We start from the raw sequence: 20,977 nt of genomic DNA, 5'->3' as shown, positions 1-20,977 counted from the left end.
GGTTCAGAGACTTAGTCCATTATCATCATGGTAGGAGCCTGGCAGCATCCAGACAGGCATGGTGCAGGAGGAGCAGAGAGTTCTCCATCCTCATCTGATGGCTGCCAGCTTAATTCTGGCTTCCAGGCACCCAGGTGAGGGTCTTAAAGCCCAGACCCACACTGACGTCACATCTACTCCAACAGGGCCACATCTTCTAATAGTGCCACTCCCTGGGCCTATCATATTCAAACCATCACACAGTTCTTAGGCCTTTGGAACTTTTAGGGGGTGGGGGGGATCTTGAAGTCTGGAGATGGAGGTTAGGAAACACTTATGGGCATGTCTGTAATGGTGTTTCCAGAGAGGTTTAACCAAGGGAGATACACTTTGAATGATATAGTGCCACCCCACAGGTTGGCGCTCCAGACTGAATAAAAGCGGGGCAAGCAAGAAGCCAGCTGAACACTGGCATTCATCTCTTACTTTTTAACCTCTAGTGTGACACAAGCAGCGACTTTACAGCCTACCCTTCATGACTTACCCACCATGGCTGTCACCTCCTCAACCACATCCCCATCAACCTTCCCTCCTTTAAGATGCTCCTGCCAGGTGTTTGTCACAGCGATAATAAGCGTAACGAACAGCAACACAAATCCCACTCAAGGAATCCACTTGCCTTGAATGCCAGCTGGATGGTGGCTAAGGTCTGGGATGGCCTGCACACCACAGACAAGGCGACCACATATTCACGAAGGTCAATCTCCCCACCACCACTCTGCAAAAGAGACACACATTCAGATGACGGCTTGATTGCTTGCATGTCCCAGGGGAGCTCTAGCTAAGTGGTTCATCCCAGGCTGACTTGGTAATATCTACATATATAAAAACCTGTACTTGGAAGACCATTCCCAGATGTAATTGCTTGAACCCCATTTAATTCTTGAAGCTTTGCCAGAAAGCAAACCAAAGCCTGCACCTGGAGAACAGGTGGCCGGCATCTTTGCGGGATCCAATCCACTAAGAATGGCTTACACATTCATAAGCCAGAGGTTTTGCCCAGAGCTCCCCAGTGAACTCACCTCGTCAAAAAGCGAGAACATGTCTTCCAGTGCATCTGAGACAGGAACTTCCAAGTAGGCTGCAAACTCTGGAAGCCTGATCTTCTCTCCTCTCTTCATCCTTGCACTTTCTGAATATTTATCTAGATCTTTTTCAAGATTTTCTGGTTTTAGTCTAAATAAAAAATGAGGGAGAGGTTTATTGATAAAATCACAGCGTAGGGCTGGGGAGATGGCTCAGTAGTTAAGAGTACTGACTGCTCTTCTGAAGGTCCTGAGTTCAAATCACAGCAACCATATGGTGGATCACAACCATCTGTAATGAGATCTGATGCCCTTTTCTGGCGTGTCTGAAGACAGCTACAGTGTACTTACATATAATAAATAAATAAATCTTTGGGCCAGAATGAGTGGGACCTGGAGCCAGCAGGGTCCGAAGCGAGCAGAGGTCCTGAATTCAATTCCCAGCAACCACATGATTGTACACAACCATTTTTACAGCTACAGTGTACTCATGTACATTAAATAAATAAATAAATAAATAAATCTAAAAAAAAAATCACAGCATAGAAACTAAGACAGGAGACTTATTTTGAGGTCTGGGGACTCATCAAAATATTTTAAAAATTTCTTAACAATCACAAAGTTAGTTTCTGAGCCTGGCACATCCTTACTTTACAAGATGCTAGGCTTCTGGCCCCTGGGTATATTCCTAGGCTGGTGTACAGGGACAACACCCGAACACACAGGTGGTGTCCAACAAGAAGGTTTTTAAGGTCCTTCTATGTGGCCTGCTGATGACACCCGAAACCCAACATAAACAGAGAAAGAATTTCCTGACAGATCTCCTGCAACCTCAGCAGCACCCAGTTCTAATGAACGCTCAAGAGCTACAGGCAACTCACCCGAGGCCCCTCACAAGCCTGGCAAACTCTAGCAGGCAGGTGTCAGCAGGCAAGCGAAGTTGTCCTTCTGCCAGAGCCAGCTGGCAGTCCTCAAATGTGTAGTCGGTTACTGAGACACCCAGGGCCCTGCAAGAGAGATCCTGTCATGAACCCCATCTCTTCACCCAGCAGTAACAGCAACCACGATAGTTACAATGAACTAACTGTCAGAATGCAACCATAGTGGACAGCTCCTGATGGTCTGGGGCGGGGGGCGGGGGGGGGGGCATGCACTCACTATGACAGAGAGGCTCATACCAAGAGAAGAAAGCCCAGGGGACACCAGAGGCATTGACTACTGGACACCCTAGTACCAGGTCATCAGGACCTTCCCTCAGGGGAAGCAGCTGATTAGCATCATATACCCTTGTCGGAGACCAGGATGGGTAGGTACATACATCCTTCCTTCCCTCCTGGAACCTGAAGCTGGTTTACCCATGTGTGGACAAGGCCTTTGTTGAGATGACGTTAAGTGCTAATATTTTAGCCATATAAAACATTATTTTCAGTTATATACTAAGAAGAGAAATTCCTAGGAACACAGAGAGAAGCAAAATGAGAGTGGCTGCCACTTCCTAAGATCGTGCCCTGCACAGGGCTCCTGAGAACAAGAGTTCTGCTGTGTCCTACGTGCAGTGAACCCACACGCTGGCACTGCCCAGACATCCAATGGGATGCCTGCAAAACCATCACAGAAGCACACACCAAGCACTCAGATTAGCAGGAAAACCCTCTGGACTCTGGTCCTCAGGTTCATCACATGCTGTGAGTCCACCAGAGGCGAGGGCTGGCATTCGGCAGAGGCTTAGGGCTGTGGTAACATGGTGTGTTTTCTTTCCCATGGGTATCAAGGAACCTGGAAGGAGCTGGAATGGAAGAGTTTGCCTAGCATGGGACCTGGATCCCAGGCTTACTCCAAGGGTAGGGGCAGCTCTGCCACTATGTCACTGAGGTGGACACAAACAAGCAGGAAATGCCACTGTTCTCTCCAGGAAGCTAGTCCCTCCCATGGTCTATCAATGGAAACTTAGAGGGAATGGGTGAGGGAACCACAGAAAAGACCCAAACAGGAACTGACACCTCTGCCACTGGAATGTTCCCCAGAGCCAGCCAGGATGAGACTTTTACATGAACTCTGGAAGAGAGGAAGTGGGTTATGGCCAGCAAAAGCCTTGACTGAAGCCCAGGGTGGCAGTGCTGAGTCCCCAAGGGAAGTAATGCTGAGTGCCGAGTCCTTAGGGATGGCTATACAGAATGCTCAGCCCCACAGTCCTACAGCTACAGTCCACAATTCGCACTGAACATGTGTGCTTGACGGCCATCTCAAACTTCCCTTTCTCGGCACTCAGGCTGCCCAGACCTGTGTCTGCTTGTTTCTGCTACCCATCCCACGAATACCATGTGTGCCTGTGGTCTGAACAATTGCAAGGTGCGCATGTTCTGTATGCAATCAGGACAGCAGAGGCCCTTAGACCAATGGGCCTGGAGGAGCTATTTTATTATCCCACAGGGCCTCTGCAGTAGGACAAGGTCTTATCCTAAGAATTTAACTGTCATAAAGGCTATGTCAGATTTCAAGAAAAAAATACCTCCCACCCCATATTAAACACATTTATGGAGGAAAAACTCACTACGTGCATTATGAAGGAAACCCCACAAAACTCTCCTAGGAATCCCTTAAGAAGAATGGGCTTTCCTTTGTTTTGAGTTATTGGCCAATGTTGTCCAAGAGACACTCAAAACATTACAGGCTACTGATAATGCTTTTGGTTATCCTCAGAAGTGGAACAAAAATCCCTATTACTGAAGACACCAGGCATTTTCCACACGGGACCCAGAGGCCTCCATGCTAGATCTGACCTTAAAGCCTTCTCCCTGAAGATTAACTTTCATGTTACCAGAATACAGTATCTTGCAAGCTTCCAAAGGAGGGCAGTGACCATCAGTGCTACTCAGCTAGCAGGAGTAAGAAAGCACAACTCTGACTTGAGGGGCACTGTAACCATAAGGGTAGTGGCACACATACCTTGGCAGTAACCGAACGCTCTCTATTGGATTTTACATCTGTTCATTAAGAGGGAAACCATGTCTGGTACCAAAAACCCAGCAAACTACCAAGGGCTAATTAAGTCATGGATCTTGAAGGATAGCCTGTAACTGCCACATCTCTAAACTTACAGCATAATCCCTAATTATGTTCTAAATATTTGCCCTCATATCCGTAGATAAGTGTAGTTCCCACCCTTCATCAAGGAAACTTCCCCTCGCCACAGAGACGACCATAGAAAAACCACAACCCATCAAAACAAAGCGTTGTAGAACCCAGCGTCGACTGATAGTCCTGCACCTACTGCTCAAGAGTCATGGAATAGTGGGCAGAAAGACTGTCAAAGCCAGAGAAACAGGGAGTTTCCTGTAAGGTTGTGTCTCCTAGAAATATCAGAGATGCTAAACCAGTGAAATCTTACCAACATGGCTGCCTAAACATGACCTGAAGAAGGATGGCACCAACAGACATACATGCTAGCATAGACAGGGAAAGCTCGGGAGGCCTACACAAAGAACCACTGGCAACTCAAGAATCCTGAGAGTGGGAGAAATAATATTCCCAGGAGTGAGCACACCAATGACTTATCCAACACCAAATGGTCAGCCCTGAAAACATACACACAAGTAACATTATAAAGACAGGCTGTATTTATGTATTTAGCAACACACACACACACACCAATTAGAGAAAAAGAGGCTGCCAGGAGGCAGGGGCAGCAGATTACTGAACTTAAGGCCAGCATGATCTACAGTGTGAATTCCAAGATAGCTAAGGCGACACAAAGAAACCCTGCCTTGAATAAAGCAACATCCTCTACCCCCAAAAGGCTATGAGCTTGCAAGAGAAAAGGGTGAATGGGCACATGAGAGAGTCTGAAGGGAAGAAAGGGAAGGGGAAGTAATAAAAGTATATTATAATATCAAAATATTATTTTATTGAAAATAATTTCATACAATATATTCTGATCATGTTTTCCCCTTCCCAACTGCTCCCAGATCCCCCAACCTCCATACCCACCCAACTTTTATTTTCTTTCTCTTTTAAAAAGAGAAAGAAAGAAAGAAAACCAAAAACAGAAAATGCGCTTCTGGTAAGTCTGATGCTGCCCAGCAGTGCTGTATAAGCAAGCAACCAGAAAGCACATGAGAACATGCGGTTAGGAATGTGGGCTGCAGACAGCCCACAGAAGGGGCCGACATCCCCATGGGGCGGGGATGGGCATGGGACAGGACACACGGCAGTCAAGTTCAAGGTGGATTGGATGGTACTTTAAGAGAACACTGTGTTCTGTTCTCTGCACTAACTCCTTAAAATCCCTCCAAATCTGACTTAGGCAGGTGTTATAATCTGGTAATAAGTACAATGGCAATCACTTGCTGAGTTCTAAAAGATCCAATTTCTTTCTTCCACCCTCAAAAGCAGATCAAGTCAGAACGGAAGACAGGGATGCAGGGCCCTTGGCCTGGCCTGAGTGCTCCCTTAGTTAACAAATGCTCAGAGTTGTCTGTGGTGAAGGCTAAATGGACTTCAGGGTGGAGACTGGAGTAACCCACCCCTTCTCTGGGCATATACCATTCAAGTGGGACAAGGAGGACGTAGGCAAGAACCAGCTCTAAACAGTGATTACAGATCTGAGCTGGGGTCCTGTCAGATGCGCTCCTAGAATACTCTCTCGGTCTGTTGTCAGGAACTGAGAGTGGGACTGCCCTCCCTGCCCCCGTCCCCACTGCCAGGTGGAGGAACCTCCAAGGTTCCAGCAGCTGCTATTGGTAGAGGCTACAGTTAAGCTCCACTGTACACAGCCTCTTCAGGAGACGAAACAAGCCTGGCCCCATGGGGCTGCGATTTTTGCCTGGTGTGTATGCGGAATATTAGGGACCTTGTTTTAAGTATATGAATAAGAAATCGGGCTCGGAAAGTCAGAGAAAGAGGGCACCTGCATCATTATCCAGACTCCAGGAACCAGAAAGAGAAAACAATACTTATGTTCTCAACTGTACACCAGAGGCAGATGGCAGCACAGGACACCCTAGGGGTTTAAACATACAGATACTACAATTCTGCCCAGCAGGGGGCGTGATAGTGCCAGCAAACAATCCCGAGACAGAAGCACAGTGAAGCCTCAAGGAGGCTGTGACCTGAGACTGACATCTGCCCAGGTCAGTGCATGACCCCAAAACACACCAGGGTCACAGATTACTACGGGGGGTTTGAAACTTGCGAAATGAAGCAAAGATTAACCATCTTCTAAATGTTAAACAAGTCAAAACATCATCAGATAAAAGCAGGAGACACAAACTCAAGGGCAAGCACATGATACTGCTAGCATATGCAGAGCCTGCATGTTCACTCTTGTACAAACCCACTTCCCCAGCACCGCTGGCAGCCGCTCACTCACTTGGCCATGACACGCCTCACATTGCTGGCATACAGGGCAGGGTTCCTCTTCTCCTCTTCAGAAGGGCAATACACAGGCAGAAACTGAGAACAGAAGAACGGTGTTATCTCTGCTAAGGCATGGCACCGATCCCACCAAAGCCACCATAATGGTTACCTGTGTGACATTAAAACTAGCAGAACCCATCCTCTAGAATTGTCCACCCATGCCTATACATATTTACATATTCATAACTACAATGTCCACACCACACATACACATATCTAGACCCACATGCACACAACACTCATGTACATGTATGTGTACACACAGACATACACAATACATATACACTCTCTCTATCTCTCTCACACACACATACACTCACACACTTGCAAACTTTATAGCTCAGCACTGCTAACCAGGAGTACTTTCTGGCCCAGGGTATAATGTTCAACTCCTAATGATATGCATATCTCTATCTTTCCATGACAGTTTTATGTTGGGGATTACAGAGAATGCAGTTCTGTAGTACTGCAGTTTCTACACCTGAAATCTACTATATCTCTGTGATAAAACATCCTATAAATACAGCACTTAAAATGATCTAGTGGCTCATGTTAGTGCCAACTTTACCATGCACGAAAAGGCAAAAGACTATTTCTGATTCCTGTTCTTAAATGAAGATATTAAGAATATAGGAACATCCTGAAAACCTAGCACACAGTGTGTAATGTGTTTACAGTTACATTTTAGAAACTTAGAAAATTACAATGGTCTTTCTCATTAACATTGGTACCATATACCAGGCAATGTGAAGAAGGATATGTAAAGATTATTACAGGGCCATTGTCAGTCTCTCAAATCTGAAGAGGAGACCAGGTCTGAAACAGTTCTGCTCAAAACCACAGGGGTCCCAACCAGTACAAGACCATGTTCCTTCCCAGACCTGATTCTGTTCTCTCCTGACAGCTGAGTGAAGAGCCACAGAAAGATCCACAGCAGAAGGACCAGCACGCTCTGGGCTGGGCTCTTAGTAGAAATCACATTAGCTCATCTGTCCATTTTGTATTGCTCTGCAGTACTTATGGGAAGTAACCAGACTGTTTGAGTCAATACAGGAGTACATAAACTCATCTCTGAGGTTAGATGCAGGCCCATCAGAAGAATTCCCTTTTTATTCTTTTTTCTTTCTTTCTTTTTTAAAGAAAAACAAATAACAAATCCAAAATCAAAAACACCAATCCTTCTACTTAGAGAAAATTCTATAGGCCACACATATGATTGTACTGAATTTAACCTAGAGGGTGAGTTCAGTACTTAGGAACCTGCTAAGAGCTGAGAGCTGGGAAGGCAGGTCATACTCCATGACTTACAGCTAAGCAGTAAAGTGACAGAATGAATTTAGTTATTCAAATCTAGCTATAGTGGTATTAGTACTGAAGGCAAAAAGAAAAGGTTTCTCCTTTTATTTTATTTTATTTATTTATTTATTTTTAAGACAGGGTTTCTCTTTGTAGGTGGGGCGGCCTTGGAACTCAGAGACCTGCCTGTCTTTGCCTCCTGAGTACTAAGGTTAAAGGCATGTGCTACCACTGTCTTGCTGGCAAAAAGATGTATATGTATCGATTTTATATACTCTTAGGCAATTTTATACATTCTTATATACTCTTCATCTCAATAAAAAAATGATAGCTTTAGTTTCCTTGTTATTTTTTATTTATTTATTTATTTTTTTTGGTTTTTCGAGACAGGGTTTCTCTGTATAGCCCTGGCTGTCCTGGAACTCACTTTGTAGACCAGGCTGGCCTCGAACTCGGAAATCCGCCTGCCTCTGCCTCTCCTTGTTAATTTTTTAAAATCCTGTCTGGGGGCTAAAGAGATGGCTCAGCAGATAAGAGTACTTGCTCTTGCAGAGGACCAGGGGTTCTGTTTCCAGCATCCATTTGGCAGCTAACAACCATCTGTAACTCCAGTTCTAGAGGATATGACGCCCTCTTCTGACTTTTATGGGCAATACACATACATAGTGCACACACATGCAAGCAAAATACCAATAAACACAAAATAAAAACAAACAAATCTTTAAAAAAAATCCCATCCACATGTATTTAAGCTACACAAAGGGCACAAGGCCACTAAAGAAAGATGACTTTAAAGCTCTTGGAGGACCAAGACAAATGAAAAGATACTCAAGGACTGCTATGTAACAGTATCTGTATAGATTAGATACTTTGTAACAATCAGCACAGCTCTTGGCTTAATAGCATTTTAAATAAGTCTTAGATTACAGTGTTACACTGTATGATATTGTGTCAATTAAGAGTCTCAGTGCAACATTATGTGACATTGTATCCACACAGCTCTGGGTTAACGTTGTTGTAACACTATAACATTACAGACCCCAGTGTAACACTGTATGACACTGTATTCACACAAATGGGGGTGGGGGGTGTCTAACCCTGCTGAAACAGACACCAGTGTAGCACATTGTATCCATTCATATCCCAATGCAACATTGTGACACTGTATTCACACAGCTCCAAGTCTAATAATGTTCAAAAGCTGCAGGATTTCAGACCCCAATGAAACCCAGTGTCCCAAAACCCATGGTAGAACTGCCCCCTAGCCAGATATCACCCCCACCCCACCCACTACCCGTACTTCATAACACTATGTCCACTCACTTCAATTTCCACTTGGTTTTGAAACTGGCACAGAGTGAGCCACAGGATTTTCAACCTTAAAAACAGCATTGAATAAATTTACAACACGGTTAAAAAGTAAGGCTCCTTTTCCTGAATGATTCCAGATTCTGCCCAGAGCCTCTAGGAGGTGCTGCTGAGCAGTGAGTCGGGAGGAATGGGAGTCTCCTAAAGTTGAAAGGTCAAAAAAAACCAAAACAAACAAACAAAAAAAAAAAAAAAAACTGAGCAAATATGATTTTAACCAGGGAGCTTTGGTTTTCTGGTTAAATGTTTGCTTTGGTCCTTTGGTTACTCTAGAGAGGTATATACTCCCCCTGCCCTTCTGCTTTGACAGCCTTGTCTCCAGGATGCCCAGCTACCTAATCTAGGCAGAGATCCAGGCTTTAAGTCATGCCATGGCCCATTTGCCTGACTTCCAGGGTCCTAGATATTGAGTGTTGTTGCCACTACTTGTTTGTCTGAATGGAATTACAGAGCTACCTGGAGTTCCCATCATTGAGGCCACATTCTTTTCTCACCCCCTTGAAGTCAGTCATCCCCTGTACTGGCTAGTTTTGTGTCAACTTGACACAGGCTGGAGTTATCACAGAGAAAGGAGCTTCAGTTGGGGAAATGCATCCATGAGATCCAGCTGTTAGGCATTTTCTCAACTAGTGATCAAGGGGGAAGGTCCCCTTATGGGTGGTGCCATCTCTGGGCTGGTAGTCTTGGGTTCTATAAGAGAGCAGGCTGAGCAAGCCAGGGGAAGCAAGGCAGTAAAGAACATCCCTCCATGGCCTCTGCACCAGCTCCTACTTCCTGACCTGCTTGAGTTCAAGTCCTGACTTCCTTTAGAGATGAAGAGCAATGTGCAAAGTGTAAGCCGAATAAACTCTTCCCTCCCCAACTGCTTCTTGGTCATGTTTGTGCAGGAATAGAAACCCTGACTAAGACACCCCTTAATTTTGAGCCAATCTGTTTCTGCCCTACCATGTCAGCCTGAGTCCAGGAAGAGACACTGGAGCCCAGTTCCAAGAACTCCTCTCAGCCTGACTTCCTGCCTCAGAAGCGGTGGTCTGACATCACTGGAGTGGCACTGCCCCAGCACTGTGCTCCAAATACCTTGGAAGGCCTAGGAGTGAACTTGTATCTGACTTGACTTCTTCCTTGAAGGCCTTGAGGCTGTCTTGTCCCTGGATGGCCCCTTCTCCCTACACACAAATGGCAGCTCCAGTATTATGGACATACTTGTGCCCCACATGTGGCTGCTGTTGTTTCTCTTATTCCATCAGGTTGATAATCACAGCACAATGGATTCCCGGTGTGTGTGCTTGTAGGACAGGGACACCAACTCTAGAGGGCCACCCTCACCTAGCACCACCTGAATCTCACTGCCTGCACAAAAGCCACCATCCGGAAACACCAGGCACTGCCAGGTAGACAGTACCAGATGTACTAGGAGGGGAAGGGACGGGCTCAGTTACCTTCCCGTGGGTGCTGGCGTCGAGGAACTTATGTCCCCAAATCCAGGAGTGTTACATAGCCACACGGGAACACTTAACTTTTTTTTCACAATGGGCTGACCCTAATTGCTGTCAAGAGTAGTTTTCACATTTGCAAAAGTAACGAGGGCACAGGGAGTCACCAGCGGCCTGTGTATCCACAGAATGAGAGGACAGACAGGATGACACGGTGTCCGACTTACGCTCCAGGTCCTTGCCACGTCCATGTGATGGTGTCCTAGGAGTGAGAAAGAATAAGGATTAAATGTAGAGTGAGACATGTGAGGGCCAGTCTCGTGCAGCCCAGAGATGGAGTTATTGTCCTCCTGCATTGATATAGAAGAGTAAGGAAGCTTGTGCCCTGGATTCCAGGGCTCAACCAACCCAACATCTTAAATGTCCATCTTTCTCATCACTTCTCTGAGGCTGCCAATTCTAACACTGGCTTAAGTAGGCTTGGTAACCATTACTTCTCTCTCCAAAAGTGTTCCAGTGACCTGTAATTCCCAACTGTGCTGTGTCACCTGCCCCCTCTAAGATGCCCCATAGGTGCCTCAGGTAAGGTTTGTCTAGACTTGGTCATGAGATCTCATTGCCACCTCATTCAAAGGCAGTATCCATACCCCAAGTGTCCAAACACAACCACAGATGTGCTCTTTCCAGGTCAACCCTGGACTTCAAAGGGGGCCCCTGCCACCTGAGAGACTTGGCTGCCTCACCTTATATGTATCCAGATGGATTTGAGAAACTACCCTTAGCAGCTGCACCATTTTCACAGGAACTGGGCAATAGCTACTAGACACCTCGCATGGCTTCTTTCTTTGCCATCCTCAACCTATTTTTCCTACCATGATTTAGCTCCCTAGGCAGAGTCTATGCTCAGAACTCTGGCAGTGGGGGTACATCCTGCAGCTAAACGGCTGAGGAAGCTCACAGAGACCTTAAAAACATAAGTATAGGCAAATTTCCTGTTTCTCTGATAACCAAGATTCCAAGGCTCGAGGAGACCAGTGAAGACTATGCCCCACCCCCTCACCCCAGGCTGACGAATCAACTCAGAATGGAAACCTCACTCCCACATAGGCTGGCAGGCTGCTCCATTCCTGGGTGTTCAGACTCTCTGCAGAGGGCAGGACCTTCCTCAGGAAACTAACGGGAAATGGACTCTCCTGTGGTTCAGCAATACCCAGTAGAGTCGTCCACTCTGTTAGTGTTAGTAACTGATGGTCCAGATGGCCCCCACTGCTTATCTAGTTGCCTCAGGGGATCCCATGCCTAGATAAGCAGGCCTGGTTCCCAGATGGGCAGGCTGGACCCTGAGTCCATAAAGTGTCTATATTAGATTGTGAGCTGAAAGGTTATCTTCCATGCTGTCCTCTGCTGTCATGATGTCTAACTGTGGCAGCAGACAGGGAAAGCTCTCTGTGATACGCACCTCCACTTCATTATTTCCACCAGGAGCTTACTCCACAGATGAGTAAGAAATGCCACATGTGTACAGTACCTCAGGGCCCTGGGGACTCATATTCATAGACTGGCCACTTCTAACTGTGCAAGCCATCAAGGCCCAAGAAAGCCTGCTTCAAGAGTCACATCAGAAGGGAGGCTGCAGCTGGCATCTGTGAAAAGGGCTGGCTCTGACTCCTCTCCTTAGGGGAGAGGGAAGGACTAAGGGCACTTAGGAGAAAGTCCCAGTGGCAAAACACAGCAGAACTTTCTCTGAGGCCTCCCTCATCCAGAATCCTCTCTCCTACGGGCTGGGGTCCTTCCAGGTCATTGAGAGCTCTGGACCCAACTGCCCTGTCTTACTTTAAAACAAGTTAGTGAGACTTCTAATTGGAGCAGAGGGAAGTACAATAATGTCACACGACCTCTACAGCCATTTGATTCCTTCTTCAGTCTTCTAGAACATAAGCAGCTCTGGATTTTAAACCTGCCAGGATGTGAGCCAGGCTTTTGCTTCAGAGCCTGTGCAAAGTGGAACTTTGTGTGCCAAGACTGAGACTATTCTAGAAGTGTCACAAACACACCACAGAGATAGCTTACACTCGGGACTCCACCTGCAGAGCCTGCCTCTCCCTTTCCGGGCTGAGGCTGTGTGATGGTGCTAACTGTTCTCTCAACTATTGTGTATGAACAAAGGACACAGGGACACAGCAAACCAGGCACAACCAAGACACCTACCCAGCTCTCATTCATCCTGAACTCCTCTCAACACGTATCCCAGGACATGACTTACCAATTTGTTTGGGTAGCGTAGCACCACGGGTTGGACAGGAACTCCAGGAATGAACGCACCTGACAAGGAAAGTGTAGGGTCTCAATGCTGGCAACAGGAAGCATGGAAGGTGGAACCTAGCTATGGCACTGTTGCAGGCTTAATGAATTGAGCTTTTCTGGGCCAGCTTTCCTTGTCAGTGGAGATATTTTCTGGATTCCTGGACTATTTCCTCTACCTCTTTTCCTTGTTCAGGAAGAGAGTTGCTAGTGTCTCAGTACCAACATGAACACACAGATGGGAAGTGAGGGCCTCCAGTGGTTCGATACCTCAGAGCTCAGAACCGTCACACCCTCTTCTCCATAGATCTGTGCTGTCCATCTTGGTTTCTTCTCATTGCCCATGGCCTGGATTTGGGGTAGGTCACCATGGAGAATGAGGAACACCTGGTCTTGCCTGGGGTAGGACAGTCTAGCCTAGTCCTGTCCCCATGTGTGACCAGCCTTTGCCTGAACACTGGAGAAATATCTCTTGAGAACGCTCAGGACTGCCCTGACAGTTATTTCTACTGTCTATATACTGATTGAGCTACAATATTCTATTCCATTTAAATAAGGATGTTTGAAGGTTCATTCCTCTGAAAACCAAGGTGTCAGGGACACCCATACACTGAAGGATGGGCAGTTGAATTTGTGTATGCATATGTGTGTGTGCGCACATATGCATGTGTGTGTGTATGTATATGCTTGTGCATGTGTGTGAGTGTATGCATGTGTGTCTGTATATGTGTATACATGTGTGTGTGTGTATGTTCTTCTGAGCTGATGGAAATCAGCGTCCATTAGTGGTGTGTGCCCATTCTGAGAGGGGAAGGCCCCAGAGGGAAGCTCTCTGATTGCTTCAGCAGCCACCTCTATCCTTTAGTTCAAGATTTCTGAATACCTTTGGAAAAAATCTGCACGTGGGGTGGTCAAGAGTTTCTGTCTCTAAGGCCAGCTCCCTTTCCACAGCGGTCTAAGCCAGAGACAAGTGTCAGAACATATCAGAGCTGATGACCCAAGCTCTTTAGATTCTGCCTCAGGCACAAGATCCTACAACCCCCAAGTCTGACCTTCAGTCCCATCCCTGGACCTGTAGGGCTGGGGTCATGGCTATGCAAGCATTTCTATATACATGTATACAGGCAGGGGTCGGTAGACCTCGGCTCATATTTCATCACCAGGACCAGTCAATGGAGCCGCAGCATCTTCAGACGTGCATACTAGTGAACATGCTTATCACCTCAGGGGACTAAGCATGGACCACAAATGCCTCCATGATTTGCTGGCATGGCAGCAGTATTCACTGCCACATTCATCTTGACATGTGTCATGGTGACACTGTTCAAACCAAGTGGTAAGCGTTTAAAAGCCACTATTTTAAACTTCTCATGTCTAATCCTGGAACTTGGGTGAAAGTGAACATCTGAACATGTATGGCCATGAGGTAATTACAATGTGGGAGAAACAGATGCCGGACTGACATCAGGCTCCTGAGCAGCAGCCAGCTGCAGGGATACTCTCAGGAGATGCCCCTTCCCAGACTCCAGAACACAGGAGTTCACACCACACAGAGACTTCGCATGTATCATAGAGTATAGTAGCAGGCTGGATGCTGGTCCAGTGCTAACTAAACAACAGATTTGGTGTGAACCACAGCTGGGAACCACACAGTTAGTCCTCGTGGGTAACTGAGGCATACAACTTCCCCCATGATGTGCGCTGCCCTCTCTGTGTCTACATTCCTTCAGCTTCACACAGGAGAAGCCCAGCTGCATCTGTGAAGTGCCAATCCTCAGGTGTTCTTTTCAAGGACAGGTAAATCCCACTATTATGGAAGACAGATGGTTCCCTCACAGCTACCTGTCATGGCTTGAGATGTCCAATTCCCTCACAGTTCATTTATACTCTGCCCATGGCCTTGGGGACATGGCTAGGTATCACTACTGAAGTTTCAAACAAAATGGTTGGGGGGTTTTATGGGCCATACCCAGGATGAAGGTTCCAAGTGGGGAGGGCTCTAGACACTCCCCTGCAGATAGGCCTTGATCACAACATGCTGCCTTAGCTGCTAAGCCTATTTTAGAAAGAGCAACCACGACACACTGGAGAGAGAATAAGGGTTCCCTTTCTTATACTCTATCTCTGTCCATGAAAGTTGCTACCACTATTTGTGTCAAGGAGGGGAGGACTCAGCCATGTGCACATGAGCAGAAAAAGCGTGGCCCGAAGAGGGGGAAGACTCTGGAATTTACCATCCAGTACTAAAAAGGAAGGTAAGATCATGAATTCTGAAAGCACCCAAAACAGCGTTGTGTGATGCAGCCCAGAGCAGAATACTGGCAGTTGTGGCCAGTCTGACCCAGTCTGTGGGAACTGGTGTGCATGCCCCATGCAAAGAGAGTATAGGATAGTCCTATCTATCTCTTAACAGCAAGCAGTAATAGCTACAGCAGGACCAAGGACAAACCTATTACATCACCCAGGGCATACAAAACTTTTAACCAGGTAGTCTGGATTGGTCTCTGTACGCTGTTGATAAATGCTGGGGTTCAATCTTAGTGCTAGGCTAGGGGAGCGCCCCGAGGAAGTGTTCAAATTGATGGGTGACTGTTCATTCCAATGGAGAAGGAGTGCTGTTTTCCAGCTGTTCTCAAACCAGAAGATCGAGCTACAGGCTGGAAGACCTCTAGTCAGTGGGAGCTGCCAGGGCCCAGGGCACCCTGTATCCCAACGGGCAAAAAAAAAAAAAAAAACTTCAGCATATCAGGACCTCACTGGTGAGGACCTCAGAGCTCAGGCAAACATTACCACTCATAGTAGCCACTGCCTTCACAGCCTCCTCATCGACCTGCAGACACTCTAGCTCCTGGCTCAAACTCTGAGACTTCTGTGACTTCTAAGAACTTGCCATACAAGATAACAATAGAGATTTCCATTATTGGCAGATGACATTACTTCAAAAGTCACGATTGGTTTCCTCTTTTTTGAGGAAGATAAAAACATAACAACAAAAAAAGCTACATACCAGGTTTGAAGGTAATGAGGCAGGTCCTATTTGTACATGTTCCTTCTGGAAAAATCATTATCTTAAAATAGGAAAAAGATAGCATTAAACCATCACACTTAAATCCAGAGCCCACAAGAGCCCACCTACCAATGTGCATTTTTCTATTACTGACATAATTTTAGACTATGGCTCCTGGAAAGGGGAGGATCCTTTGGGAAGCCACCCTTAGGCTTGGGGGTGATATTCTTTGGGAAGCACCCCCAGGGCTGGGGGCAAGGGGAATGAAACGAAATGAGCTATTAGCAAAGTAAGCAGCAGTGAAGGATTCACATCATGGTTCTCAGCCACACATGCATCACGGGAGAGAGTGGAGGCCAAGAGTGGACACACCAGGAGGTGTGGAATGAGATGGGAACTGTGCAGCAGCATAGAGATGCTGGGAACAAGCAGGGAACTGTGCAGCCACTGGGAACTAGTGTGAAGAAACTCCTGTTCCCATGGACACGCCAATGGCTGACTCACTAGTCAAGGCAGCACAGAACAAACTAAGACTCCCCATGATGGAAAGCACAGCTCATACAGGATATCTGAGCTCTGAAAGGAAGGTGATCCACTGAGGAGGCTAGGTGGGCTCCGTGGGCATGCACAAAGACACAGAGAGCACAGGGAAGCTCCTTGGAGAAGAGGGAGCAACTTTTGTCTGTGCAGGCACTCATGTGTGTGTGTGTGTGTGTGTGTGTGTGTGTGTGTGTGTGTGTGTGTGCGCGCGCGCGCGCATGCATGCATGCATGCATGTGCCTGCTACACCTTAGAAGCCAGAAGCCTCCACAGAGGCTGACTGTGGGCATACTTAGCACCAGATCTGCAGTGCTTTTGAGCAACTACAGATAGGACATCCCGTAAAACCTCCAGGCTCTGTCTGTTGGCTCAATGGGAAAGAAAATAAACTGAACATGTATAACATCGAGGCAGTGTACGTTTCCAGGGGCCGTGGGCAAAGGCAAGCCTATGGATGTAGCTATAGCAGTCAGTCAACAGGACAAGAGGCTCAGTCCAGGATCTAGAAGTGTTGAATTCCCCAGGCTCATAGTTAACTCAAAGAGTAGACTATACCCAGGGTAATCAGCAAGGTGCCACGCTATATGATACAAGAAGTAGACACTCAAGAGAATGTTTACATTCTAATTCCAAACACAGAAACCCAAAGTATCCAACACCAAGCACATTCTTGGATACATACACTGCGTAAAGGTAGAGCAAGGTGAACTTCAGCATAAGGGGTGGACAGAGCAGGCCTGTGGTTTCCTCTTTCTCCCACTCTCATTAAGTCCACATCTATTAAAACAAGGAGGATGGTTCTACCTGAGGCCACTTTCCATTCGACTGTGCCCGTCGCTTGATCTCCTCCACTGTCTTCCTTCGTGAGTCCTGGTCAGAGCGGGACACGAACACTGGCCTGATGTATCTTATCAGAGCTGTAGGAGTCAGGAGACAGGATATCAGCATGCACAGCTTCCAACTGCAGGCGTGAGCAGAGACCTCTCAGGGGCCATAGTGAGCTGCATATCCCAAAGACACCTAGAGCCCTGGGCCATGCTGATACACGGAAGGTAAGGAACCTTCCATCTTTGTGCCCTGGACTATCATCAGGTAGAGCACAGAGCACATAATGGAAACCTAACCCCACCCTCGCACACAGGTTGTCAGTTGTTGCTCCATTAGCAGAACAAGGAGATTCAAGTACTCCCGACCTCACAGTGGGCTGAACTTACATTCTTCAAAGTCAGGGATGAAGGCCTAACTTTTGGTACTTGGGAATATGATCCTAGCTGAAGATAAGATATTTGCAGACAATCAAGTTCAGCTTATCACCCTAATTAGTGTGGTCCCAATCAGTGTCTGAGGTTATTGTAAGATAACACAGGCAGGGGGAGAGAAGGCTGGATAGAGAGAGAAGATAGGATGTATCTTCAAGCTACAGAGTGAAAAGGACTACCAGTTCCCACCAGGTGCTTGTCTGCCAACACCCTCCTCTTGGACTTCTGTCTTCCAGGGAGTTGAGAACAAACTCTTTTTGCTTCTCTGCTGCAAGAACCCCAGAGATCACACACAGCCGTGGGGAGTAATTGCTATCTCTACATCTGGTCTAGGTTCACCACACTTAATTCTGCCATGACTGATGGTGCTCAACTGACCAAACTGTTAGGGACCACCAGAGTAAGACCATGTAGAAATAAGATATTGCTCAAAATACTCTGAAGAGGTTTTACTATGAACTGCCCTCAGGTAAGTCCCTGTTCTGAGACAAAAGGAGTGGACTCCAGGGGCTCCACCATGTCTGCAGCTGATTTCCCGGGACCATTTTAGCTGTAGGTTCTTGTTGTAGCATCCTTTTTGAAAAGGATGCTTTGTGGGTTGTAGAGATGGCTTTGAAGTTAAAAGCACTGACTGTTCTTCCAGAGGTCCTAAGTTCAATTCCCAGCAACCACATGATGGCTCACAACCATCTGTAATGGCATCTGATGCCCTCTTCTGGTGTGGCTGAAGACAGTGACAGTGTACTCATATATATTAAATAAATAAATAAATAAATATGAATGAATGAAAGAAAGAGAGAGAGAGAGAGAGAAAGGAAGGATGGATGGATGCTTTGTGCTTCTTTCTAGGAGGTTTTCCACAAAATGCAGAAGTAAAAAAAAAAAACAATTTAAAAAGGAAAGGAAATCCCTTGATTGTACAATAACCCACTGGGTCTCCACAACTCTTCTAGAAAGCCAAGCCCACAAGGGATGCAATCATGTCTCTTTGCTGTCTTGTTATTCTAGCATGTGCTTTATCCTTTCTTGTCAACTCCCTGCTGCTGCTAAAGTGACTAGAGAGTAAAAGGGAAGAGAAAGGACCGGATGTGGTGAGGCTGCTTTGCCTTACAACGCCATCACCTTCCCAGAGGCGCTAGGTTCACCTGGTCTCACTGTCTAGTGTGCTTCATGGGGCTGAGTACAGAAGCTTTCTGTGTCTCTGATGCCAAGAAAACTGACTCAGACAGTGGAAGATGCCTGCTGGTCCTTTAGGGACACAGAGGCAAGAAGGACTCCAAGGACAAAGTGATCATCTGAGCACCCAGGCAGGTATCTTGAGGCTTCCTGGGTGTGGTCAGTTTGTAAATGCTTGGCCCAGGGAGTGGCACTATTAAAAGGTATGGCCCTGTTGGAGTAGGTATGGCCTTGCTGGAATAGGTGTGCCTCTGTGGGTGTGAGCTTTAACACCCTACTCAGAGCTCCCTGGAAGCCAGAATTCTGCTAGCAGCCTTCAGATGAAGATTTAGAACTCTCAGCTCCTCCTGCACCATGCCTGCCTGGATGCTGCCATGCTCCCAACCTTGATGACAATGGACTGAACCTCTGAACCTGTAAGCCAGACCCAATTAAATGTTCTTGTAAGAGTTGCCTTGGTCATGGTGTCTGTTCACAGCCGTGAGACCCTAAAGACAGGCTCCAGGGATAGGACAAGACAAAGTGCTCATCGGGGCATCCAGGATGGTATCTTTGAGGGTTCCACTTTGATGGACAAGTTGCTCCTGAAGACAGCTCCCTGTCAGCAGGCCATGTATGCTGTGTGAAGGGCCGACACAATCCTGCCCGAAGCTCCAATAGGCCTGTGAATACACTCTCATCCCTTAGCCTTTCACCTCTAAACGTCACTTGACCAGTTTTGTCAGTTTAACACAAACTCAGACTTACCTGAGAAAAAGGACTCTTAATTGAGAAAATGATTCCTTAGCACTCCCCTCCCTGTAGGGAAGTCTGGGAGGCATTTTCTTGATTAATGATTGAGTGATAGCCCTGGGCTATTTAATAAAGCAGGTTGAATAAACCATGGGGAGCAAGCCAGTAAGCAGCACCCCTCCATGGCTTCTGCTTTGGTTTCTGCCCTGCTTGACCTCCTGCCCTGCCTTCCCTCAGAGACGGACTGGGACCTGGAGTGCAAGCAGAAATAAAGCCTGTCCTCAAGTTTCTTTGGTCGTGGGGTTTTATCACAGCAGGAAAAACAGCCAAGACAGACACATTATAAAAGTGACTCACAGACAGAACAGCTATGAGGTTGGTTACTCCTGATACTCAGAGACCTAAAGATGAAACCCTTCAGATAGTTTCAACATTCATCCCTTCAACAGCTAGGAGCTGTCTGTCCCAGGACCCAAATGAAGGCTGGAAGTTGGGACAAGCATGCCTACATGACCCTGCTCTGAGATAGGACCCAGATCACATCCTGGGCTCTTGAGGGGTAAAGGAGACCCTTAGCTGAAGGCCCAGGATAGCAAGTACCTAATCTTGCACATTGCATTCACAGGTAGCTGGGTAAGGAACAGACCGGGAGAAGCTCTATTTGGAAGCTGATTAATATTCTTCTCCCTCTAAAGACAGGGTCTTGATGCGTTGCTCAGGAGACCAAGTGCTGGGACTATAGGCACGCATGACATCACTGGACCTGGATGATGAACATTTCTGGTAAACTTGCCACCACCCTTCAGTCTCAGGTCTATGTCTGAGGTAAACTGCACATCTGCCAATTACAACCCCAACTAGTTTCCAAAAAATTTTTGGAATTCAACCCAACTTCCCAGGCAGGTGCAATAACATCCTCTATTTGTGATCAGACTGATAGATCTATAGCCCAAACAGCTCAATTTCTCTCCAAGGGCTTTGTCAAGAAGGGGAGTAACCCTGCTTGCTCAGAGTTGTTTCATAACCGGTGTCCTTACACTGGGCTGCTCATTTCTGTCTATAGGATCCGCTGTACCACTCACAGGTGCAAAAGCTACACACAGTCCCACCTTCTGCCTTCTTGCTGGCCTCTCTGCAAGGTCCTGGCTATCTAGATCAGGGGACTGATACAAATGCTTGACAAAGATGAGACACTCCCATCTAATACTCCATACAAACCACAAACCACTTGTCAAGCCCCAATCTGGTTTCTTTACCTCTACACAAGTCAACTGGGTACCAGTGAAGAAGTATTAAAAAAGTATAGCAAAGTAAAAACAAAATTCGAGGCTTTTGGACCCAGGCTTGGGAGTGTAGCCTTTGTGGCTTAGTGCTCCAGGTACTGGT

General features: G+C 46.7%; 1 protein-coding gene across 1 annotated transcript in view; it reads right to left on the bottom strand.

Moving 5' to 3' along the window:
- The window catches only part of Lpcat1 (lysophosphatidylcholine acyltransferase 1), a 52,599-nt gene that overhangs the window by 3,075 nt on the left and 28,547 nt on the right, over window positions 1–20,977 (bottom strand). Inside the window, exons 4-12 of the mRNA XM_029468612.1 lie at window positions 17,229–17,341; window positions 15,885–15,945; window positions 12,840–12,898; window positions 10,804–10,838; window positions 9,099–9,153; window positions 6,433–6,515; window positions 1,946–2,071; window positions 1,062–1,215; window positions 659–757 (exon numbers count right to left, since the gene is read on the bottom strand). Of these exons, the coding sequence (XP_029324472.1) occupies window positions 659–757; window positions 1,062–1,215; window positions 1,946–2,071; window positions 6,433–6,515; window positions 9,099–9,153; window positions 10,804–10,838; window positions 12,840–12,898; window positions 15,885–15,945; window positions 17,229–17,341 (785 nt within the window). The remainder of the gene's footprint in view (window positions 1–658; window positions 758–1,061; window positions 1,216–1,945; window positions 2,072–6,432; window positions 6,516–9,098; window positions 9,154–10,803; window positions 10,839–12,839; window positions 12,899–15,884; window positions 15,946–17,228; window positions 17,342–20,977) is intronic.

Source organism: Mus caroli, chromosome 13, assembly GCF_900094665.2.
Source record: "Mus caroli chromosome 13, CAROLI_EIJ_v1.1, whole genome shotgun sequence".
NCBI lineage: Eukaryota > Metazoa > Chordata > Mammalia > Rodentia > Muridae > Mus > Mus caroli.
Note: the sequence above shows the minus strand (reverse complement) of the source record. Positions and strands in the feature narration are given on the sequence as shown.